The sequence below is a fragment of the Rutidosis leptorrhynchoides genome, chromosome 2 (genome assembly GCF_046630445.1).
Source record: "Rutidosis leptorrhynchoides isolate AG116_Rl617_1_P2 chromosome 2, CSIRO_AGI_Rlap_v1, whole genome shotgun sequence".
In the NCBI taxonomy this organism is placed as follows: Eukaryota; Viridiplantae; Streptophyta; class Magnoliopsida; order Asterales; family Asteraceae; genus Rutidosis; species Rutidosis leptorrhynchoides.
This window is the reverse complement of record NC_092334.1, coordinates 427761364-427780181: the sequence shown is the minus strand read 5'-3', so window position 1 is coordinate 427780181 and position 18818 is coordinate 427761364. Positions and strand designations below refer to the sequence as shown.

The following is an 18818-nucleotide window of genomic DNA, read 5'->3' as shown; positions in this document are numbered from 1 at the left end:
TGATTGATGATTCCCGATAGTTGATATGTCAACTATCATTACTAGATGTCGATGAGTATATGATATGGTTTTAATGAACAAATATAATGGTTTTTCGGAGATTTAAGTTAATGAGTAATGAAGTTGTTGGTAAGTTTACTGCTAATGTGGTGGGATATAAATGGTTCTTCGGTAATGATGACGAAAAGCAAACTTATATATAAAAGTTATAATAAGGCTTATTTGAATGAAAGTCGAAGTTGACTTGCTGAAGCTGTGACAAAATTGGCTAATTTGAAAAAGAATTGCAATGTTATTTTCGGTAATAACAATTCTAAAGGAGCTAGCACAGATACAGGTTAAACGTTTACTCAGGTTCTGAGTGTTTTCAGGTGCATAACTATATGCATCAATCTTTCCTTTCATAGCTGAAGTGCGGTTGGTTCATCCTCTCGATTGAGGTGTTTTCAAGAATCATGAAAGGTTTAAATGCAGATTGAAATCGTCAAGATACAAATGAGGTTTAAAATGAAATCAAGTGGAAAACTTGAATAATTATTTAGTTTCATATATTATAATCAATATTTTAATTCATTTTAATTGTCCAACGTTGATAGTCCACAGCTAGTAGTCCACAGTTAGCAGTTCAATAATTCATATATAGTTTAATATATTATATTCGAATTAATTAATACGTGTCGTGACCCATTATATACATGTCTCAGACTCGATCACAACTCAAAGTATATATATTATTTGAGAATCAACCTCGACCCTTTATATGCAAACTCGAACATTATGAAAGGACCCGTTCATATACATTATAAATGATTCACAATAGTTGATTACATCGCGAGATATTTTACCTCTATATGATACATTTTACAAACATTGCATTCGTTTTCAAAAGACAAACTTTCTTTACATCGAAAGTTGACAGCATGCATACCATTTCATAATACATCCAACTATAATTGACTTAATAATAATCTTGATGAACTCAACGACTCGAATGCAACGTCTTTCGAAATATGCCATGAATGACTCCAAGTAATATCCCTAAAATGAGCTAATGCACAGCAGAAGATTTTCTTAATACCTGAGAATAAACATGCTTTAAAGTGTCAACCAAAAGGTTGGTGAGTTCATTAGTTTATCATAATCAATCATTTCCCATTTATATAATAGACCACAAGATTCTCATTTTTCCATAAATCTCATTACACTCGCAAGTGCATAAAAAGCATTCATATGATGGACACCTGATAACCGACATTAACATAATGCATATAGAATATCCCCCGCATACTCGCAAGTATGCCATAAATATTGGCAATCGTAATCACCATTTAAATCGAAGTACTAAAGCATTCCAAATTCCAGAATGGGGTTTGTTAGGCCCATAGATCTATCTTTAGGATTCGCGTCAATTAGGGGCCATTTCCCTAATTCTTAGGTTACCAGACTTGAAGGGCGATATTCAATTTCGATAATCCAACCATATAATGTAGTTTCAATTACTTATGTCTATTTCGTAAAACATTTATAAAAGCAGCGCATGTATTCTCAGTCCCAAAAATATATATTGCAAAAGCATTTAAAAAGGGAGCAAATGAAACTCACAATATTGTATTTCGTAATAATTAAGCATATGATGGCTTTGAACAAGTGCAAGGTTGGCCTCGGATTCACGAACCTATATTAATTATATATATTTATATGTTTGATCAATATCTGTCTAACAATTTAGGTCAAGTCGTAGTGTATCACAATCCTAATGCTCGAGACTAAATATGCAAAAGTCAACAAAAGTTATATTGACCAAAATGTCTTCCAAAATTTATACATGATTATTATATAGTTTAAATATAGTCGTTTTATATAGTTATATATTTTTAACAGATTTTATTAAAGTAAATAATATAGTTCTTTTATTAATAAATAAAATTTTATATTAAAATTTATATAATAAAAATATACTTTTATATATCTTAAGTAATAAAATTTATAAAGTTCATTTAATATCATAAAATAATATGATAGGTATTATTAATGTAATTATATTATACGTAGTAAAATATCTTTGTATCACATATTTATTTGATAAAATAATATTAATAATAATAATAATAAGTAAAAGTTGTATTATTTTGTAATAATTATTATTATTCTACTAATAAAAATAACAATAATTATATTTTCTAAAAATGATAAAATGATAATTTTTATTAATAATAGTACTAAAATGATAATAATAATGATGTTTCATATTAACAATGATATTTTATTAAAAATAATAATTTTAGTAAAAATGATAGTTTTAATATTAATAATACTTTTAATAATAATAATAGTAAAATAATGAAAACGATATTTTTCCTTTAAATCAATATCTTACAATATCTTAATTTCATCATGATACTCATACTCATTATTTCCTAATTGCTTCGTTTAATAGCTTTTAGTCGTCTTTTATATCGCGTTCATATTAATAATAATAATAGTAATCATAATAATTAGATGTTACTAATATTAGTTTTAATTATAATAATACTAATAATAATAATATTAATGATAATACTAATAACTATTAGAATGATAATAATAATAATACTAATTATAACCTTAACGATAATAATGATAATAATAATAATAATAAAAATAAAAATAATATCTTTTATTAATAACGACAATGATGATAATAATAATAATAATAATAATAATAATAATAATAATAATAATAATAATAATAATAATAATAAGATTATAACGACGATAATAACGACGATAATAATAATCACTTTTACAAAAATTCAATTGACTATAACTTCTAAACCGTTCATCGAAACTATTCGATATCTAAATGAAAAGTTCTCAATTTTTCGCGAGCTTTCCAACGACATGCATATCATATACCTTATCTTAATAGCATATGTATTTAATTCAAGATTCGACAAAACCTATCTAACGACAATAATGAACGTATAAGCATGCATAATCCTATATACTCGAGCACTAGTCAGGGATACACTAATAATATATAAAAGTTAAGTTATGAGTGCTCACGTATCAATATTGAGATTCAATATTGCAGGAAAAGTACGTAGATGCAACGGGGATGATAAACACTAGTTTGACTCACGAGTAATACTCCCGAACCATACCCATAACCTCCATAGCTATAACCCATAATTTCCTTAGCTCTATCCCGCTCGAAAAACAATTTCGAAATCACTCGGACAGCACTCCGTCGTAATATTTTATGTATACTAATAATATCTTGAAATAATACGGAGTAAATATATATATATATATATATAAATCGATTGAGAGAGTTTAGAGAAAATATTTTCAAGTTTCTATGAAATAATAAAACCTATTGAATTCTATTTATAATAGATTTTTGAATTATTAAAGTGAATTATTAAAGTATGAATTATTAAAGTGAATTATTAAAGTGAATTATTAAACTATGAATTATTAAAGTGAATTATTAAAGTATGAATTATTAAAGTGAATTATTAAAGTGAATTATTAAAGTGAATTATTAAAGTAAATTATTAAAGTATGAATTATTAAAGTGAATTATTAAAGTAAGAATTATTAAAGTAAATTATTAAAGTTAAAGTAAAGTAAAAATAAAGTAAAGGTAAAGTTTAAGTATAGTAAAAGTATAAAACTATGTACGTATAATACGCGTACAAATATATATAATATTAATTTAAATCGTTATATATATTTAATAAAATAAAATATAAATATCGTTATCTTTATCATACTGGTTAAGTAATGATTTGTCAAAAGTGGTTCTAGATATTTATAAAAGTTATATACGTTTTAATAATAAAGTTCTTTTTTAGACTGAAAACATTTTTGTACGTTTGAAACTAAATCAAATAAATATGATAATTTTGTTTTCCAAAACTAAATATATTTAAGAATCATTTTGTTTAAAGGTTAAAATAATGGAAATCGTTATATCATAAAACGTTTTAGAAAAGTAGAATCATATATATTCATAATAGGTTTCAAGTTTTTAAATTACAGTCTGGTGGTGAAGCATGGGATAAAGTACAAAGGTTAAATAAACGTATGAAATCATCTTAATGAAAAATGTCGAGTTACTTAACTTGTCGATATCCAACATTTAAGTTATTTACACTCCACGTTCTTACTTATAAATCACTTTACCATTTTCCGAATGTTGTCAAAAAGAATAGATTTCTTAAATCACAGTGGACCTCATAACATGGACCCGTAATCATATCACAATGTATCTGATAAATCAATCATTTGATATTATCTTCTAATTCCATCGATAAATATATTGAAACAAATACGTTCGTGTAAAGTATCATACATTTAATACTTTATTAATATTCTCAAGTTATAATATATATATATATACACATATATATACATATCTATTTATATATAACGGTTCGTGAATCGTCGGAATTTGGCCGATGTTATAATGAATGTATGAACACAGTTAAAAATTCTTGAGATTTAACTTAACAAACTTTGCTTATCGTGTCAGAATAATATAAAGATAAAGTTTAAATTTGGTTGGAATTTTTCGGGTTATCACAGTACCTACTCGTTTAAGAAATTTCGTCCCGAAATTTGAATGGGATGGTCATGGCTAACAATAAGTATGTTTTCATGACGTATACGAATTGGAAATTAGAGTTTTATTATCATAAGGTAATATAGATAAAGCAATTTAATTTTTGTGAAGAGTATGAGTGAAGTTATCACAAAAGAATGAAATGAGTAAATGCACGTTCTTTTTAACCAATGACATAGTCACGGTTGATTTCCGGAATTCAAGGAATTTAGAGAAAATCTTTGTAATAAGATTTGGTTCTTTGATAATTATGGAAGTTAGGATCCGCTTTGATTAAATGCGATAATCTGTTTTGATTGCTCTGTCGGATATTTTAATATAAATCCACCCCCTTCGTTTCCTTGTAATTTACACCTTCTATTCTTTCTCCCTCAACTCATATTTTAAAGTATTCGTTAATATGCTCCATCCAGTACTGATTCTTGATATACTCCTCACTTTCATATCTGTCATTCTTATCTTTCATCTACCACCGGAGGATTTTATTTATTTCTACTATTACCTTGGGGTTATAGTAATTTTAATACTCCCGTGCCTCTACGTGGTAATACGTATTGATATGCATGATTTGTAATTTATGTGTTGTTGTCGAGCTTTATATTTTCTTTTATATTCAAGAGTTCCATACTTTTGTCTCCCCTTCCCGACTTCAAGTCAAGCGAATAATGGTCCAGAATTTGTAGGTATGGATTTTGAAATGAACATAATTAATGTTCTAAGAAAGGAATTGTAATGACAAAATCTTGATTTGTCAAATTACTAGAATACCTCGGACTAGACCGAATCATCAGGAAAACATTTTTCTTGATATTCTTAGGGGTTAAATAGAATACCAGAGTCGTGTAACATGGCACATGATGATGTTATGATCTGTGAATCATCACGTTCCATTTAGAAATTCAGCATGACTTACTGTAATATAATCACGTTGATCAAGTGTCATTATATTATACTAACTCATGCTTCAGTTTCCAACACTACTTCAAAAACATTCTTATTTTAAACTTGAAGGTTTCAAAATTTAGAAGCAAAAATAGTTTTTTTTATGATGTAATACAGATAGTGCGAAGAGGTAAATGATTTCGGATAAGAATAATTATTGAAATATCTTTAGAAATATGGAGGATATTTATAATGAAAGATACGATGATATCTTAAAATTTTTAATATCAGAGGATTGTGAAGAATATTGTCCGCAAGGGTTTAGAGTCAGGAGCACGGTATTCATTAATGACTTCAGTAGATACTGAATCATTTGGATTCTTTGAAGGCGGTTTAGTCTTTGTGATTTGTCCACAGCCTCCTTCATAACTGGCTCAATCCGTTTTCCAGTTCCAAACCTTCTCTTTTTCTGAGCTTTACCAACACATTATTATTTATCATCAAACTTTTTACTGTTAAGGTTGTTTATTGTTTTTGCTGCTTCATTGGCATTTTTTCAAAATTTCGAGAACTAGTTCACAGTTTAGGGTGTTTTTCAGAAAATTCACATTCGAAGTATGTAAGTCCAGGAGATAGATGTTATATGTACACATATAACTGTTGTCGTAGAAATGCTGCGAGATTTCAAAATACTGATTGCTAATTACTGATGATTCGTATGGGAATTCCCGTTACAAGATGCAGATGAGTAAATGATGGGGTTTTGATGATTTTTCGGAAAATCCTAGATCATTACGGTTGCTGATAAGTTTACTGCTAATGTGGTGGAATATAAATGGTTCCCCGGTAACGATGGCGAAAGGGCAACGTATATATCAAGGTTATAATAAGGTTAGTCTGACTGAAAAGTTGAAGTCGACTTGCTGGAGCTGTGGCAAAACTGGCTACTTTGAAAAGAAATTGAAAAGTTATTTTAGCTAATAAATGCCAAAGGGTCTGGCACGGATACGTGTTAAACTATGACTTTGGTTTCAAGAGTTTTTCAGATACATAACTATGGATAACATGTGGTTGGATCATCATATCGATTGTTCATTATTTGAAGTGTCTTCAGGAATTTCGGAGGGTTTAAACACAGATTGTAATCGTTAATATACATATGATGTTCTTGCACAGTTTTGAAGTCAAAGTATAACTTGGAAAGATATAGGAATGTAAGAGTGATGATACTGGTTATATTTCGAATTGAATTCTGCGATTTCAAGATCAGCATATGTAATTGAATTTGAACGAGTATGGTTGTTTTGATTTTTATAAAAGAATGTATATTGTTGAGAAAATAGTGTGTATATTTGTTGATTGCTGAATCAGATTCGAAGAATGTACCATATTAATTGTGAATTTATATATCTCTCGGGTATTACCTACCCGTTAAATTTTTTTTTCACAATTAATATTTTGTACAAAAGAATTTTATTACAGTCTTTACGAAAATATATATGTGTATATTTTCTTTAGATGTAACATAGATTTAATGAGTTAATATTAAATTAAACTCATCTGATTTATGGTTGAAACTAAAATTGAGTAATCCCTAAAACTTTAGAAATTACTTAAGTATTTCTTCATTAATATTATGAATCAATACTTCGTTATTTGTTGATACATGATGCTGGTTTTTGTGAAATTCTTGTGAACTTCGCCAGGTACGAATGATGTTATTTGGAAAGTTTCGAGTACATCGATGATGAAAGTGTAAAATCAAACATATATTTAAATAATACACTTGGTTTATTATGAGTTGGAATTTATTGAATTGAGACAGAAATTGTAGCTAACGATGGTTAAGTTGCGGACGAAGGACGTACCTCATTGCATATTAGTAATATGAATTAACCGAGTAGTTAAGTTTTACACATAATAGCTAAGTATGGAAAGATTTATTTTGATCTCAAAATTTATATATATATAAAATATACATATAATTTCTTCAGAGGGAGTGAATTAATACTTCATAACTCGTTGATACAATATACGCGTTATTAATTCGTAATGATGTCGACAGTGAATCTTGAACTGACTGAGTTTGTGATGTTATAGGTGCTGTTGATTCTGATGACACTGACTGTGATGGTGATGCTACGGTACTGTTGATGCTGTTGGTAAAACAAGTCTAGCTTATAAATCACGCATCATTCTTGTCAGGGTTTCTACTCTTCCTTCTATCATTTCGATTCACTCATCTGATTTATGGTTAGGATTAGAATAGATAATCTGTAAGACTTTAGAGATTACATAATCACCGCGGAGTGTTTCGCCAATGACGTTATGAATCAACAATTCATCGTTTGTTGTTGTTGGTATTCCTTGGTATCTACAGGGCGTATGACATTGGTGCTCGTGGGACAGATTGTAAAGTTGAGGTTTACGACGCGGTTGTGGTTGGGGGTGGTAATGGTACCGTTGGCGTTGATGATGGTAGTACTGGTTATGCTGCTGGTGCTTCTAACCTTTGCACCATATTCTCCAAAGCCACTACCCGAGCGCGAAGATCGTTGACTTCTTCTATTACACCAGGGTGATTGTCGGTTCGGACGAGCGGATAAATAAAATCTAGAATTTGATGTAGTATATAATCGTGACGAGATACTCTGGAAATGAGAGAGAAAATGGTGTTTGACAGGTTCGCCTGTAAGTGCTTCAGGTTCTTCGCCAAGAGGGCAATGTGGTGGATGGAAAGGATCGCCTTCTTCTTGTCTCCAATGATTGAGGAGGCTACGAACCCATCCCCAATTCATCCAAAATAGATGATGGCTGATTGCAGAGGCGAAGCCAGGAATACAGAATAGGGGATGCTTATGAACAGTGGCGGAAGCAGTAATTTTTTTTCATCGGGGGCAAAAAAAACTAGCAATTTTTTGGGCAAAATATGGAGGTTTTGGGAAAAAATGGAGGTTTTTAGGCAAATTATGAAATTTTTGGGGTAAATTTGGAGATTTTTGAGCAAAATTTGATGATTTTGAGCAAAATATGTAGGTTTTGGGGAAAAATTTGATGATTCACGGATGGGGGATGAATTAAGGGATGCTTATGTTTATTTGTTGGGGGATATTTTCAACTAATATACAATTTTTAACACAATATATTTCGCTTATTTGAAGAGTTGGGGGATGCAAAGCATCCCTAAACATCCCCCAATCTCCGCCTCTGGCTGATTGGTTGATCCATTCCAGTCACACTGCTTTCGGAGCTTGAATGGGATTCTATATCGGAATTCGAGGGACTTGAACTAATGATGAATTCCATTTTGTTCGATTGAATAAAGGATTTTTCGATATGAAATGATTTTCTGGCTATCGGGTGGTATTATAATTACATAGAATATCTATATATATAGCGCAAAAGATTTCATAGATTACGGAGGAATTTACGGGATATGTCAGACAAAGTTTACAGTAACATATACGCTATGATATGAATTTTGTCTATACACTATTCATACAATCAATGCAGTAAGACGTGTCTATACTAAGAATGATAAGCAGGCGATTTCCGACAAACAATGATAAGCAAAACTTTTGACATGCAGACATGGTCGAAGTCCAGACTCACTAATGCATCCTAATGACTATCAGTTAGACACACTAATGCAGACCTGGTTCGCTAAGACCGCCGCTCTGATACCAACTGAAAGGACCCATTCATATACATTATAAACGATTCACAATAGTTGATTACATCGCGAGGTACTAGACCTCTATATGATACATTTTACAAACATTGCATTCATTTTCAAAAGACAAACTTTCTTTACATCGAAAGTTGACGGCATGCATACTATTTCATAATACATCCAACTATAATTGACTTAATACTAATCTTGATGAACTCAACGACTCGAATGCAACGTCTTTCGAAATATGCCATGAATGACTCCAAGTAATATCCCTAAAATGAGCTAATGTACAGTGACATATTTCCTTAATACCTGAGAATAAACATGCTTTAAAGTGTCAACCAAAAGGTTGGTGAGTTTATTAGTTTATCATAATCAATGATTTCCATAATTTTAATAGACCACAAGATTTTCATTTTTCGTTTCAATATACATCTCATATCAGGCATTTCGCACAAACTGCATAGAGATAAAAATCATTCATATGGTGAACACGTGGTAATCGACATTAACAAAACGCGTCTAGAATATCCCCATCATTCCGGGACTCTCATCGGATATGATAAAATCAAAGTACTAAAGCATCCGTAACCCGGATGGGGTTTGTTAGGCCCAATAGATCTATCTTTGGGGTTCGCGTCAATTAGGGTTTCTGTTCCCTAATTCTTAGATTACCAGACTAAAAAGGGTGATATTCGATTCGATAATTCAACCATAGAATGTAGTTTCGATTACTTGTGTCTATTTCGTAAAACAGTTATAAAAGCAGCGCATGTATTCTCAGTCCCAAAAATATATATTGCAAAAGCATTTAAAAAGGGAGCAAATGAAACTCACGATACTGTATTTTGTAGTAAAAATACATATGACGGCATTGAACAACTGAACAATGCAAGGTTGGCTTCGGATTCACGAACCTATATCATTTACTTATATATTAACACACATAATTGTGATCGAACAAAATTATATCATTTTTATATTAATAACCTATATGTTTCATATATTCATTTTATATATTTAAAATAGATAAAAATATAAATTTTGTTATGTTACATGTATTATATATATATATATATATATATATATATATATATATATATATATATATATATATATATATATATATATATATATATATATATATATATATATATATCGTTTATTTTGTCATAATTATAATAATACTAAAAAAATATTAGTAATGATAAACATAATAATAATGAAAAAAGAGTTAAAAATGATACTTTTAATATAAATGATAAGATGATAACTTTAATAAAAATGATACTTTTTAATAAAGATGTTAATTTTATTAATAATGAATACTAATAATAATAATAACTATAAAGATAATGATTTTACTATAATAATAATGATACTAATATTTATATTAATAACTATAATGATAATAATACTACTAATAATAATACTAATACTTATGATAATACTAATAAAAATAATAATGATAATCATAATAATAATGATAATAATAATAATAATACTACCTTAGAGAACAAGCTTCCAAAACAGAAAATAAAATGCCTCAGTCCAGGTTCGAACCTACGACCTCTCGTATAACACAAACATCCCTAACCAACTGCTCTGCTATGCTTTTCTGATTTAATAACCAACCTAAATCTATATATATATATATATATATATATATATATATATATATATATATATATATATATATATATATATATATATATATATATTCATGAACTGATTCGGTTACCATCATATATTATCAATGGGCTTGCAATTTTGAGGCCCAATCATAAGAGCTAGTCCTCAGCCCAACAGAAGACAACAGCTTTTCGGCCCAACAATCATAGGATACATAGTTCAATTAGCAGCCCAGCACGCTATTGTTTAAAAAAAAATATATATATTATGTCCTAGCCTAGAATCGAACCCCACACCTCTCGTTTCTCAACACATGCCCAGACCACTGCTCTGCTACTTCTTTTCAGTTTTAATTCCCAATTAAACCTGTATATCCTATATCTATATGTTCTTTCTTCTCCATAATGAAACCCAATTAATCACTTCATCATCATCATCTAATATCTATATTATTAACCTTATTAATCATCATCATCGTTATCAATAGTGTGTCCACCGAATACAGAAACATCATCATCGCTTATTTTATCATCTTACAACATAAACAACCGATGGGTCTTAGCCCAACAGAATACAGACACAGAAATCAGCCCAACAGCACAAATTAACCAAGTCCAAATCATTAAGTCCATTCTAAAAGCCCAATGCAACAACTCAATTACTTATAGCCTAAACCAATGTATCATTATTTGTTACTGTATCTTCATCAATCATTAACACGTTCCTTACTTCACTATCACTATCTTAAAATTATAATCCTAATCATCATCTCCTTGTTAATTGTTCAAAACAGAAAAATAATATTGCTGCAGCTCGTTCAGTAGCAGTGACATAATTTATGGAAATAGGAACGAGTATCAAGAGGGTTACACCAGCAGATATAGAAAAATAGAAGTGGGTTTATGTTGGTGTAAGGTGGTGGTTGTTCTATCGAATGCAACAGTTAGATTGAGGATTGAAAACAGAAATGTTATAAGATGTAGCAGTAGGGTTTGCACATAACATATATTGGCAACAAAATAGCACGTGCAGCAGAAATCTTACATGGTGTTTGGCTTTGTTTGATTCGATCATATGTACAGGAGTAGTAGCAGGTCATGAACATAAGTTGTAATGATTAAAAGTGACAAGTGAACGTGAATATATGGTTGGGTCTCGATATAGAAGTGGGTTTCAAGGTGGTAACTCTCGATGATCGTATACGAGTGTGGTGGAAGGTCGTGGTGGTGATGGTTGAGGGTGATGGTTCTTGGTGGTGGTAATCGTTGAAGAAAAAGAAGTAGTAGTGTGGTGGTTTCAAAGGTGGTCGAAAGATGGCGGGTTGTTTATGGTGATTCACAAAGAGATAAGGAGTGAAAGAAGAGAGAGTGAGTGGCGGTTGATGGAGGTGTTGGATGGTGATAAGGTGGTAGTGGGCGTCGGTGGAGTTGTGGTGGCGGTATTGTGGCCGGTTGTGGTGTTGGAGAAGAAGAACAAGAAAGGTTGTCATGTGGATTTCGAATGTCATCTATGTATGTGCCAAGTATATATATATATTATATATATATACATATAATAGATATGCAGTTTGTGAATGGAATTCTAAAAGGAAACAGTAACATACAGTAATCTTTTCAATCATTTACGCTTAATCATTTTACAGGTACCAATTGAAAATAGAAATGTATATAATAATAATATTAATAATATATAATAATAATAAACGTGTTAGAATCGATTAGCAGCCATAAATCTTGGCATTTTATTACCGACACTCATTTATATTAATATTATTTCGTGTCCATTGCTAAACAGTTGAAATATAAAAGTGTTCCTAAAAATCTCAAAATTTTAAATTAAGTCTATTTATTTATTCTGGTCATAAATTGTTTAAAACCTGATAAAAAAGGTTCGTCTAATATTTATTTGTAGTTTTAAGTAATATGTACGGAGTATTATAACTCAACTCATCATAGTAAAAATATTCTTAATAATCCTAAATCTTATATAACTTAATTATGGATCAACGTTTATCTTTATCTCGTCATGAATTCGTATTTAGACTTGTTTAATGTCAATCATAAAAATTGACCTGCCATTCGAGCTTGATCCCAACTCAAAATTAAATATTTTTAAAATTAATCAAATAGATTCCAAATATATTTTTAATAAAGCTAAAACTGATATAACTTATTTTCGGATCACCGTTTATTTTAAAATCACATAAGTTCGCTATAAACTTCCCTAAATAATAATCGGAACGTCTAACGAGTATTACAATCATTTAATATTTATTTCTAATATACTTTATTTACATATATAGATATATTTTAAATAATATATATAATATCCTATTTTTATTTTATTAATTTAATAACAACAACATATAATACTTCAAATTATATTTTCAATTATTATATATATATATATATATATATATATATATATATATATATATATATATATATATATATATATACACACACACACACACATATATCTATTTACAATTAATTGTTCGTGAATCGTCGGAACTGGTCGAAGGTCAAATGATTTCATAAAATAGTTCAAAACTTTTGAGACTCAACATTATAGACTTTGCTTATCATGTCGAAATCATATAAAGATTAAGTTTAAATTTGGTCAAAAATTTCCGGGTAATCACACACTCCATCTAGATTTAAACTTACTAGAAAATTTCTTTTGTCTCGAATTGAAGAGTAGAACTTTATCTCCAGGAGCGAACTTTATCAGAATTAATTTTGCATCGTGTAAAAGCTTCGTCTTCTCCTTGTAGATATATGACATCTCGTACGCTTGATCTCTTAATTCAGCTAATTTATTTAACTGTATTTTTCTATGTCTGCTGGTTTTAGAAGGATCAAGGTTGCAGGTCTTCAGCGCCCAGAGAGCTTTGTACTCTAACTCCAGCGAAAGGTGACAAGATTTGCCGTAGATCATCCGGTATGGTGTAGTGCCAAGAGGATTTTTGTAAGCAGTGCGAAATGCCCATAAAGCATCGTCCAACTTCTCAGCCCATCTATTCCCATGATTACCGATGGTGCGTTCCAATATTCTCTTTATCGATCTGTTTGTGACTTCAGCTTGTCTGTTAGTCTGCGGATGGTATGCAGTGGACATCTTGTGGGTAACTCCGTACTGTTGCATCACCTTAATGAACTAAGTGTTACATAAGTGTGTACCTCTAACACTGATAATAGCGCGAGGAGCTCCGAATCTGCTGAATAGTCTCTTTAGGAAATTGGTGACGACTTTGGCATCATTTGTTGGGAAGGCTTATGCTTCTACCCATCGTGATACGTAATCTACTGCTACTATGACATATTCTATGCCATTAGACTTAGGGAATGGCTCCATAAAGTCTAAACCCCATATATCAAAAATCTTGCAAGCTTGGATGTTAGTGTGTGGCATTTCATTCCTTGCGGAAATCATCCCTTGACGTTGACATGCGTCACATCTCTTCACAAGCTCTTGCGCATATTTAAATATAGATGGCCAGTAAAAGCCCGAATCGTAGACCTTTCTTGCTGTTAAATTAGCTCCATGATGACCTCCAGTTGGCTCGTGATGACATTGATGAAGAATCTCGATAGCTTACTTTTCGTCTACACACCGCCTAATTACTTGGTCTGGACAGACTTTAAACAAGTATGGATCTTCCCAGTACTAAGATTTCACATCTCTGAAGAATTTGCATCTTTGGGAGGTGCTCATTCCTTTTTGAACTATTCCAGCCACTATAAAGTTGGCTATGTCTGCGTACCAAAGGGTATCAGTAAATTGTGATCCTACTTCGGCTTGTCCTATGCTCACAAGTTGTTCTTCCCGAAATTTGTCTCTGATATCTTGTTCTACAAGTGGTCCCATCGATGGATTCTCTAATTGACTAAGATGATCCGCTGCGACGTTCTCTGCTCCTTTCTTGTCTTTAATCTCGATATCAAATTCTTGTAAAAGCAGGATCCATCTTAGAAGTCTTGGTTTTGCGTCTTACTTATTGAACATATATTTAAGTGCTGAATGGTCTGTATAGACTGTAGTCTTGGATAGGACAAGACATGATCAGAATTTATCGAAGGTGAATACTACGACAAGTAATTCTTTTTACGTGGTTGTGTAGTTCTCTTAAGCTCCATCAAAGTTTTACTAGTCTAATATATCGGATGAAAATGTTTATCTTTCCGTTGACCGAGGACGGCTCCAACGGCGAAATCGCTAGCATCACACATGATTTCGAAAGGTAAACTCCAATCTGGAGCAATCATGATGGGTGCGAGTGTTAGCTACCCTTTTAGATAATTGAACGCTTGAGGGCACTCTTCAGTGAAGTTGAACGGAACATCCTTTCCAAGGAGGTGAGTGATTGGTCAAGTAACCTTTGAAAAGTCCTTGATGAACCGGCGGTAGAATCCGGCATGTCCTAGAAAACTTCGAACTGCTTTGACTATAGTTGGCTCCGGTAACTTGGCTCTGGTTTCTACTTTGGCTTTATCAACCTCTATTCCTGATTTGGATATCTTGTGTCCTCAAACTATTCCTTCTTTTACCATGAAGTGACATTTCTCCCAGGTTAATACTAGGTTTGATTCTTCACACCGGGCGAGCATTTTGTCCAAGTTAGAAAGGCACGAACCGAAGGTACTTTCGAAAATAGAGAACTCATCCACGAAGACTTCCATGCAACGTTCGATCATGTCATGGAATATTGCTACCATGCGCCTCTAAAATGTTGCTGGCGCATTACATAACCCGAAGGGCATACGTCGGTAGGCGAACGTTCCGTAAGGACATGTGATGTTGTTTTTTCTTTTTCCTTAGGATCGAGGGTAATCTGAAAAAAACCAGAAAAACCATCGAGGAAACAATAGAATTCATTTCCCGATAATCGTTCCAACATTTGATCAATGAACGGAAGTGGGAAATGATCTTTCCGGGTTGCATTGTTTAATTTACCATAATCTATGCAAACCCTCCAACCGGTGACTTCCCAAGTTGGTATCAGTTCATTATTATCATTTTTGACAACGGTCATCCCTCCTTTCTTTGGTACAACTTGTACAGGACTGACCCATTGTGAATCGAAAATTAGATAGATCAGACCTACATCTAGAAGTTTGATTACTTCTTTCTTGATGACCTCTTGAATCTTCGGATTCACCCTTCACTGTCTCTGAACAGATGGCTTAAAGTCATCTTCCATGAAGATCTTGTGACTGCAGTAATTTGGACTGATTCCTTTAATATTGGAAATCTTCCAAGCAATCGCTCTCTTGTGTGACTTTAAGACTTTGGTTAACTCTGCCTTTTCCTTAGGCGTAAGTTCCTTAGAGATGATGACTGGTAGTTGCGAATCTCCTTCTAAGAATGCATATTCCAGGTGCTTAGGTAATTTCTTGAGTTCTAATTCAGGAGGTTCCTTGATAGATGATTTCATCCTGGTGATTTCCTCCCTATCTAACGGATCATACCCTTCTTGATATTCAGATTCTTCAGGTTCTTGGTGAGCGGTAACTTAAGCTATCTGTTCTTTCATTCTTGAAATTGTCCTTCTTAATGCCCCGTCTTCCGAAACTTCTTCTTTTGTTTCGTATGACAGCTCAGGAGTTTCCTCACAGTCTTCCATTTGCCATGGTTCCTGATTTACCTGAATGAAATCCATTTCTTCATTCGGTCTTCTCCTTAATAGAGTTAATGGGATTCCTTCTCCCAATGGTGCTATAGTCGTGCCCGTAGAATTACTTGAGGTGGTGAGAGATTGTGGTTGACCATTTCCTATGGTCGAGCATGTGTCGAGATTTTCGTTGTATGGTGTGGGGAATAATTCCTTAAAAATCTGATCTTGACTGCATACCGCCATGGATTCCTCCAAATGTTCGTCAATGAGTTCTTGAAGAGAATCGGTGAGACTAACATCTTCTTCCCTAGGGTGGCTCATAAGTTGTCTGACATTAACGTAACTTCTTCCTTACTAACCCTCAGTTTTAAAGATTTCTCATGTACGTCGATCACAAATTCACAGCCTTGGCGGTGTCTAAGAACGGTCTACCAAAGATGAGCGGAACTTTTGAATCTTCTTCAATATCCATGATTACGAAATCAACGGGGAATGCGAACTTATCCACTCTCACTAGAATATCCTCAGCAATTCCTAGAGAAATTTTAACTGATCTATCCGCGAGTTGAATAGTCATTCGTGTAGGCCTTGATTCATGAAGTCCTAGCTTCTTAAAGAGGGAGTAGGGCATTAGGTTTAAGCTGGCTCCTAGATCTGCTAAAGCATTACTGATTTGGACATATTGCAGGTAGCAAGGTACAGTGAATCTTCCTGTATCTCCTAACTCGGGGGGAATTCCATGTTGTAGAACTAATAAACACTCCTCACTTAAGGGTAAGCTAATTATCTCTCTTAATAGTTCTTTATTCGAAAGTAATTCTTTGAAAATATAGCGCAGTTTGGCATTTCGACTAACGCATCTACTAAACGTATATTCAAGTGGAGGTTTTTAATTATATCCCCATATCTAGCAAATTGAGAGTCCTGCCTTTCCTTCCTTAGTCTACCCGGGAAAGGTATTCGAGCTCTCGGAATAATATCTGGGGTGACAGGGTTAACAGAATCCGGGTGATTTATAGGCTGATTAAGCGTTATGGGATCTGTTTTGGAAAGGTTTTGAGTAGGGGGTTCCTCTATATTTATGAGATTATCTACTTTTATCTCTTTCCCTCCCCTAGTTAAAATTAGGACATCAAATTCTTTGTATTTAGTCTCGAGTTTGCTGATAATTGTTGTACAGTAAGTTGAAAACTTTCTATTAATTTTTCAAAAGTGGAGATCAGGTTATTAAACTTATTTTGACATTCTATGACTTGAAGATTTATACTTTGTTGTTTCATCATAAAATCAGCTAAGACTTTCTCAGAGTTTACAGAGGTTTTGTGCACTGAAAATATTATATTGAAATCCGAACTATTTAGCTGTTTATATGCCCATCTAGGGTAAGGATACCTTAGATTAGTTCTGGTAACATCAGTATTTATTGTAGCAGGAATTGAAAAGTTCTGAAGCATAAGATTAAGATCTTCTAACCTTGATTCTAGCATCTTTAAAGCTTGTGTAGAAATATCTGGCTCAGCAGCTTCATTACTCCAGTCTTCCTCCCGTGTTGCAATTGTTTCTAGGAGATCCCATGCTTCTGTTGCTGTGCGCAGCATGAAGTTTCCTTGCGAAGCCATGTCGAGAGTGGATCTATCATTTTCGGTCAAACCATTGTAAAATGTGCAAAGTAGATCCGGTTGACCTATTGAATGATTTGGACATCTCCTAAGCATCTCCTTAAATATTTTCCATGCTGAGCTTAATAGTTCGTCATTTCGTTGGTGAAAATTAACGATTTCATTCTTTAGACTGGTTTGAAGAGAAGGTGGATAGAACTTTGCCAGGAACTTTGTTGCTAATTCTTCCCATGAATGGATCGAGTTGGAATCAAGTCCATCAAACCACAATAAAGCGTGTGCAGATAAAGAATATTGAAAAAGATGGAGTTTTAAAATATTTGAATCAGTTATCCCTTGCTTATAGGAGTTGAACAGACTGATGAACTTACTCAGGTGAGAGTTCGCGTCATCATTTGGAAGTCCTTGAAAATGACAGAAGGTTTTGACTAATTTGATAATGTGCAAATCAATTTCTGGGGTTTCTTCAGTAGTTAAAATGATTGGCCCGCTTCGATTTTCTATACACAACTTTTGCATAGAAGCGAGAGTAACGCGGTTCTCCATTTTTAAATTTTCTGTTTTATGAAAACGTAAAATGTAACTTTTAGATATTAATCTAAAAGAATCGACAATATAATTAAAACGGTTATATTTGAAATTTGATCGCTAACCTTATCGATATAATAATCAATCCAGTTTCTTTCAGACAACTTCTTACCTAAGTGGTCAGGATGACGGGGAGAGGCAGGATCCTTTTGTTTCCAATATAATTGGAGAATGTTAGAAAAATCCAACAACCAA

General features: G+C 32.3%; 2 protein-coding genes across 2 annotated transcripts; both read right to left on the bottom strand.

The window, feature by feature from the left end:
• Positions 1 to 13439: 13439 nt before the first annotated feature.
• LOC139889210 (uncharacterized) lies at positions 13440 to 14669 on the bottom strand. The gene is made up of 2 exons (XM_071872173.1): positions 14481 to 14669; positions 13440 to 13958 (listed from the first exon to the last, which is right to left on the bottom strand). Exons 1-2 carry the CDS (start codon positions 14667 to 14669, stop codon positions 13440 to 13442), a joined length of 708 nt encoding a protein of 235 aa, XP_071728274.1.
• A 2138-nt stretch (positions 14670 to 16807) lies between these two features.
• Positions 16808 to 18581, bottom strand: LOC139889209 (uncharacterized). Its single transcript, XM_071872172.1, has 3 exons — positions 17809 to 18581; positions 17273 to 17611; positions 16808 to 17084 (listed from the first exon to the last, which is right to left on the bottom strand). Exons 1-3 carry the CDS (start codon positions 18579 to 18581, stop codon positions 16808 to 16810), a joined length of 1389 nt encoding a protein of 462 aa, XP_071728273.1.
• Positions 18582 to 18818: the final 237 nt, after the last annotated feature.

Excerpts from the sequence above, each read along its gene's own strand:
- LOC139889210 (XM_071872173.1), bottom strand. The coding sequence starts at position 14,669 with ATGGGACCACTTGTAGAACAAGATATCAGAGACAAATTTCGGGAAGAA. Across the intron at positions 13,959-14,480 it reads GATGCAAATTCTTCAGAGAT|TTCATTAAGGTGATGCAACA; the intron begins GTGAAATCTTAG and ends TGTAACACTTAG.
- LOC139889209 (XM_071872172.1), bottom strand. The coding sequence starts at position 18,581 with ATGGAGAACCGCGTTACTCTCGCTTCTATGCAAAAGTTGTGTATAGAA. Across the intron at positions 17,612-17,808 it reads GTTACCAGAACTAATCTAAG|AAAGTTTTCAACTTACTGTA; the intron begins GTATCCTTACCC and ends AAAAATTAATAG. Across the intron at positions 17,085-17,272 it reads AATATACGTTTAGTAGATGC|TAATGCTTTAGCAGATCTAG; the intron begins GTTAGTCGAAAT and ends TGTCCAAATCAG.